Source organism: Octopus bimaculoides, chromosome 25 (assembly GCF_001194135.2).
Source record: "Octopus bimaculoides isolate UCB-OBI-ISO-001 chromosome 25, ASM119413v2, whole genome shotgun sequence".
NCBI classification, from domain to species: domain Eukaryota; kingdom Metazoa; phylum Mollusca; class Cephalopoda; order Octopoda; family Octopodidae; genus Octopus; species Octopus bimaculoides.
Genome location: NC_069005.1, coordinates 1,388,391 through 1,395,667, shown reverse-complemented (window position 1 = coordinate 1,395,667; position 7,277 = coordinate 1,388,391). Strand labels below are relative to the sequence as shown.

Below are 7,277 nucleotides of genomic sequence, written 5' to 3'. Positions count from 1 at the left end.
TATATATATATATATATATATATATATATATATATTATTGTGTGTGTGTGTGTATATATATATTATTGTATGTGTGTGTGTGTACAGATAGATATATATATATATATATATATAGAGAGAGAGAGAGAGAGAGATACGATGAGTTTACTTAGTCTTAATGTGATAAAGATATAAAAGCAACCCCTTGAATAACAAACTTTTGACCCTTTTGTTTGCAGATTTCTGTTGAAAGAATCTGATTTTGTTGCAATTAATTTTGGAAACAACAAAGAATTTAATAAAAATAACTTTATCAAGATGATGTTCAGGACATAAAATTATACAGAATTTTGTTGGATGGTTTAAATTTAAATCACTTTAAGTATAAAGTTTGCATCATGGAACCAGGGGGGTAATCGCAGGTGGGTTAACAAATGGGTGAATAGGGTTAACACATGGAGTTGTCAGTGTTAGAGGTGTTTAACACTGGGTTAGTGTTGATTGAGCTGACCTATGATGATCATCTAAGGAATTCCTCCATGGCCATACTGCCCACCTTCACTCTGTGAGTGTGTGTGTGTGTGTGTATGTGTGTGTGTGTGTGTGTGTGTACATCATGTGACTGACCAGGCTATCAGATACTGTTACACATCGCTGGTCACAATGCACTTTTGCACCGTTTTTGCCTTCAAATGATGCCACCCTGCTGGCTAGGCTAGTAGGTCAGCGATCCTCTCCGATCGAAGGGGAACAGGAGCAATGTGAAATGAAGTGTTTTGCTCAAGAACACACATGCACCCAGTCAGGGAATTGAACCCACAATCCAGTGACCATGAGTACTACACTGGGCCATGCACGGTAATCAACATAGCATGTCCTGGTGAGAAAAGGATTGAAGAGGAAGAAGAATTGAAGTGGGAAATGCACCAGTTTTGGCCAATGAAGGGAGTAGACAAATGCACCAACAGTGATTGGTACATTTGGAAGAACCAGCACTCATCTAACAACGTGGCTTGAAAAGATTGGAATGAATGCGTCAACATGGCTCTGAAAGTCATCATTGCTTGGAACTGCAAGAGTTCTCCACAGGGTCCTTGAGGCATGATCAGTAAACAAATGCCACCTTAGTCTGCTGGCACTTTCCAGCATACTCACTAAAATAAAGCTGAGATGCAACACCAGGCAGTGGATGAAGTATTAGACAATGGCTTCTCATGGCTTCTGATCTTAACTGATTGGAAGTGTTATCATGTACATGTTTTGTCTTGGTATAAGAGATGTGTTACACCAAATATTCTGCTCAATACCACAGATCTGCTTGTCACTTGATTGACCTTAACCAGTTGAGCATGTCCCTTAATGGCTGATGATATGTGCATCTCTGATCATGAGCAGAACTAGTGGGAGAGCAGCATAGCCATGTGTTGAGAGGAATTCTTTGGGGTTTCAATAATTCATCTCTGGAAACATGTTTTATTTATCATCCTCAAACAAAGCTTATTAAGGGACCTTTTGAGCAGAATGGGCTACTCAACCTGAAGAAAATTCTAACTGAGCCCCATCTGCCTAGTGCACCCTTATCAGATGGGTGGGTGTGATGAGTATATTGGGCTTCACGTATTTGCACCTCAGCATCACTCTCATAATGTGTGTTGCCCTCTCACTCAATAATAATAATAATAATAATAATGGCTTCAAATTTTTGCCACAAGAGCAGCCATTTTGGGAGAGGGGATGAGTCAATTACATCAACCCCAGTGTTTAACTGGTACTTAATTCATCGGCCCCAAAAGGATGAAAGGCAAAGTTGACCTCAGCAGAATTTGAACTCAGAATGTAGTGGCAGATGAAATACCATTAAGCATTTTACCTGGTGTGCTAACGATTCTCCCAGCTCACCACCTTAATAATAATAATAATAATAATAATAATAATAATGATAATTTTGGGGGCCTGCTCTGCCCTCATGTCAATTCCAATTTCTCTGACATATCTCTCGAACTTGGTTGTTAGTACTCCAAGTGCCCCTACAATTATTGGGATTTCTCTGTTGGGGGCAGCTAGGATTTTGAGGTTGGTGCTTGGGAGTTCAGTATCTTCCACGATGAGTTAACATCCAAGTACCAAAACTTATAGTTTGCAGAAAGCGATCCTAGGAGACCTCTGACAACAGGTTGCTGTCCGCTCTCACAGAATCAACCAGAGCAAATAAAACTGAGGACTCCGAGAAGTAAAATAATAATAATAATAATAATAATGTTTTGTTTTGTTTTGTTTTTTACATTAACAAAGAACAACTATATATTTGTAGAGGAGCATAACTGAGTGGACCCAATTACAGGACTACATTTAGTAAGTTGGGTACCATAGTAACATGGTTGCTATAGTTACATAGTTGTTATAGTTATCATAAAATTAGTTCCACTTCAGTTACTTTAAACAGTTACACCTGTATCGGTCGACTTATAAGAACACAATCAAGTAAAAGATATCAAACAGTGAATTACCTTTGGAAGAATAATTCCCATTTTTAAAAGCAAAATGTCCCTCAGTCTTAAAAGATGGGTTTTAAACCAATGCATCATTCCTCCAAAGTTTCTTTTAGTATAAAAATATGGAACCAGATAAAAGACCAAACAAACAAGCTAAAGTGTCATAGTTTCATATCCTGGCACCAGCACTGCAAGAGGACTTAATTATTGGTGGGTAAAATCCATATCATTGTAGATAGGTACCATGAGGAGGTACACCTTGTCCATTGTATAGTGTTAGTGACCGACATCTTACGATGAGCTCAGATCTTACAAAGAAACAGTAAAATTTGAACTCATTCAAGTTAATTAGCTACCAATGGATATATTTACTAAAGAAAATTCAAGCAATATAATTGATAACAAAAGGGTAACAATTTAACTTTACAATAAGACTGGAGAGAGAGAGAGAGAGAGAGAGAGGGGAAGACTACGAGATACAAGCTCATTGGATTTGATGATAAAATAAAAGGTTGTGTTACATTTGAGAGAGTTTGAACTGAGCACAACAAGATTAATGAGCCTTCTGTGGTTAAACACTTAATTTTGCTCAAAAATACTTGGGTAAGTTAAATTATTGAAATATTGAAATACATTAGTGTGTCCTAAACCATTTCCGTATGAGAGGATGTGTACAGATCGTTATGAAACCCTTGCTTCAGTAGATATTAACAGATTACAGCTAAACACCCTTCCTGGCCAGTGACACAGAACTGTGGGACCCTAAACATCAGTGATCCTCATTGTCATCAGTCAAAGTTCATGTTCCATGCTGGAATGGGTTGGACAGTTTGACAGGACGTTATGGGCTCCAATATCTGCCTTGGCTGAATTTCCTTCTCAAATCCAATTTCTATGGCCGAATGTCCTTCCCAAATCCAATCACTTTACAGTGACACTAGCACTAATGAGGGCACTATGGAGTTAGCAAGACTATGAACTCCAAGGGGACAGCTTTACACTAGGAGATGAGAGGTTAAAGTCTGAGACGGCGGCAGAGCAGAACAGGTTTATTGCTGGAGAGGGGTTACATGGCTCCATGCACACTTTTTAGAAGAAAAGGTAAGAGTAATCAGGTGGAGCTGGAAAGTGATAAAAATAACAATGATGAGATGTCAGGGTAAACCCTCATTGTATAGAAGGTGGGTAGAAATGAATGGGACAGACAGACAGAACAGGGGTGGGGATGGATCTAGATTGCAAGAGAGTATGTTGTGCTTTACCTTTGGAGAACATCTCACTTCAGACAATGTTGACAATACACTCGATTCAGTGATGGAGGGCTGATTCAAGCTGATAATGTCTCTTTAGTGAAAGCTACTCCCAAATCACTGAATCTAAACAAGACTGACCCTTCTTGTTTATAGAATTCAGTGAACAAATCATTTGCTGATGTCTGCCAAGTCGATGATAAATTATCATGAGCATGTAAAACAGCAAGAATCAAAACCATGATGAGTAGATTCATTTGTAAAATTTTCCAATTAAAGTTGTATAATAACAGTGATGGTGATGAGATGATGATAAGGATGAGGAAGATGATGATGAGGATGAGGTAGAGGATGATGACTGTGATAGTAGTCACATCAGCATTAGTCTGACAATTATGGTAAACAGGAAAAAATTAATGCTTGTTACGCTGAAACAAAAATGACTTTAATTATCTAAGGAGAGGAGTAATGGTACCCAAAGAAGATGTCCATGTCAGGAGGAAAAACAGACCAGTATGGAAAAACAGACACTGCTGAGAACATTACTGGATGATGATATTACATATTAGAAAATGTAACTTTATGAAATGTATGAATGAGATGTGAGGAGTATGCAAGCTACATTACAGATTGTCTGGGAAAGGCTATAAATCTGGGTAAAAACTGAAGTAGGAGGTTCTTCAGACCAACTGTAGGAAATCTTTCTAGAAGCATTGACTTGATAAAATATCCCAAATCTATACTATAAAGTGGTTGATGACAGGAAGGGTGTCCAACCATAGAAATCATGCCCTTTCCCCTGAAAAAAAGAGATCACAAAAATGAAACATAGACTATGGCAGTTATTATTATTAAAAAGTATTATTCTAAATATAAACATTATCATCATCATCATCGTTTAACATCGGCCTTCCATGCTAGCATGGGTGGGACAATTTCACAAGAGCCGGCCAGGCAGAAGCCTGCACCAGACTTCTGTGACTGTTTTGGCAGGATTTTTACAGTTGGATGCCCTTCTTAACACCAACCAATCAGCAGAGTGGACTTAGTGTTTTTTACATGGCACAAACACAGGTGAGGTCAGTTTTGGCAAGGTTTTTACAGCTGGATGCCATTCCTAACACCAACCATTTTACAGAGTGGACTGGAATGCTTTTTGCATGGCACCTGCAATGACAAGGTCACCGAGTACTTGCAAGACGAAAAAACTTTCCAAGAGGGGAGGGGACATTGGAGGAGGTGATCTTGTGTCGGATGAAAGGTTACAGTGAGACAGAAACAGGTGTCTTGTTGTAGAGGAAGTACAAGGTGACCCAGCCAGAGAGAGAGAGAGAGAGAGATCAGGAATGAAAACAAACAGGTGTGCTACCGCAAAGGAAATACATGGTTACCCAACCAGAGGGAAGTGCAGGAGAAGAAGAGAGAGAACAGGAGACATCAGGATAGAGATGCTGGGCATACTCACAAGGGATGGGGATGAGAATATAAATGGGATGGTTGAGTAAAGGAAGAGAGAGATATCGATGGTGGTAAGTGCCAGGGTATACCCTTGAGGTTTGAACGCCAATATAAGTAGCAGGATATTGCGAAGGAAGTGTGATTAAAGAGTGCAGAGAGGGGGGGGGGTGAGTGAGTGGCGAAAACCTGGGTATATATATAGCATGTGGTCATCTAACCAGTAATACATCGACGTTTTCTCTTGTATTATTCTACACATACTCATCTGTCTTTGATCACACGAGGAACAAAACTAACGAATTTTCAAAATAATAACAAAGAACATGGGTGTTACGCCTTTTATAAATATATATATGTATATATATATACACGCACATTGTCTTTCCAACAACATTGCACTGTTTACTGTTTTAACTTGTTTAAGTCTGTTGGCTGAGACCATGCTGGGGCAGTGCTGTTATCATTAAGATTATGTTATGAATGTAATTTTTTTTTTTTTAATTGGAAATTTATACAAAGAATAAAAACTAAAATTTGCCTGAATTTCTGCACAGAACTATAATTTATCAAGGAATGGAACAAAACAATAAGGTTGTCTTTGACTGAATCTACATCAGGAATATATTACAAGATTTGTAATATAAGAAAGTGTTTGCCTTTCAATAAGAAACTAACCTAAGAAAAATGTTTAATGTGATAGAAGTGTTATATAAGAGCTTTACACAAATATAAGGTTGCTATAAACATATACATACATACAAATATTGTGAGTGTGTGTATAAACACACATATATATATATATTCATATACACACACATATACGCATACATATACACACACACTATGTGAATAATAGATGAGTAATAAGGTGTACAAGTATTGATAAATTCATGGAAACAAAGAGTGTATATACAGGTATATATATAAGAATAACAAACATGACATTTGATACTCAGTAAATCATGCACAACAGTTCTTCTATGGTTCCTATAATGGTTAGCATATGAAGGAGGAGGATGTGAATAAAAAGTTTTGTTATTTTTTTTGTATAAAATCATTAAATGATAAGAGCTAATTAAAAACAAAATAATTATTATGATTGATTAGAAGTGATCTGAAAGGAATAAATTAAAGAAAAACACAAGATCTAGTCAATATGTAATGGTGAAAGATAAATATATCTTCTAATGCTAGAAATTCAACATGGCTGTGGAAACCGAGAAAGGTTAGAGAGAGCAGAAAGAGATCATGGAAAAATTGAAATGTGGTGAACCTGTTTCAAGCTGGCCATAAGCACTTTCTCCTTATATTACATCTCGGGTCGATTATAGCATTTACACGTTATTCGACTGGTTAAACTGAGAAATTTTGCAGCTGAGGAAGGTGACACTGGAGATCAATTTATAGATGAAAACATACAAGATAGATGTGAGCACGACAATGTCACAGTGGGAAATGTTCTCTCGGGAACCCCAGCCAGATGTCCACTATTGCAGCAAGTGCAGTCATCTCACTCGAAGTTCTTTAGAAGTGCCTGGTTTTTCACATCAAATTCGACTCAATGGAATCACAACATCAGGGTTAATATTGATAACTTACAGATATTATCATTAGCAAAAGCATGTCCACAGAAAGCAACTTTGAATTATTTTATTTTATTTTCGATATTTTTGTTGTTGTTTGTGGTGAGTGTTAAATGTTTTACGTCGATCAATGAGTGTGCGCATGCACCAAATGTGTGTGTGTATGTCGATATACATATGTGTGTATGTGTAAATAGTATGCGCAATAATTCGGTGCACTGTGAAACACAAACTCGCACACAGATGTACAGAGGGAAGGAAGGATTTAAAAAAAAAAAAAAAAAAAAAAAAAAGAAACATATGAAAGAGAATGAAATACATAAGTTTTATATGAGTTTTGTTTATAAATTGCAACTGGTTACTAACAGACAAATAAATCAAGCTCAGAGGAGAAGAGAAGTAGAGAGAGTAGAGAACTGCCATGCAAAGAACATTATTTACCTTCAATCATATACTGTGAAAACTCTTCAAATACACAATCTGAAGCTGGTTCCATCATCATTTTTACCTTTTTT

The 7,277-nt window shown here is 37.2% G+C and overlaps 1 protein-coding gene across 6 annotated transcripts in view; it reads right to left on the bottom strand.

Moving 5' to 3' along the window:
- Nucleotides 1-7,277, bottom strand: part of LOC106876047 (recombining binding protein suppressor of hairless) — a 137,888-nt gene that overhangs the window by 50,231 nt on the left and 80,380 nt on the right. Inside the window, exon 1 of one of the 6 annotated variants that reach the window (XM_014924438.2) lies at nucleotides 7,204-7,271. The exons of 4 other annotated variants lie outside the window; for them this stretch is intronic. In XM_014924438.2, coding sequence (XP_014779924.1) covers nucleotides 7,204-7,264 — 61 coding nt within the window. In that variant the 5' untranslated portion in view covers nucleotides 7,265-7,271. Of the gene's footprint in view, nucleotides 1-6,452; nucleotides 6,929-7,203; nucleotides 7,272-7,277 lie in introns of those variants that run through there. One more of the 6 variants, XM_014924439.2, reaches the window with a different exon arrangement.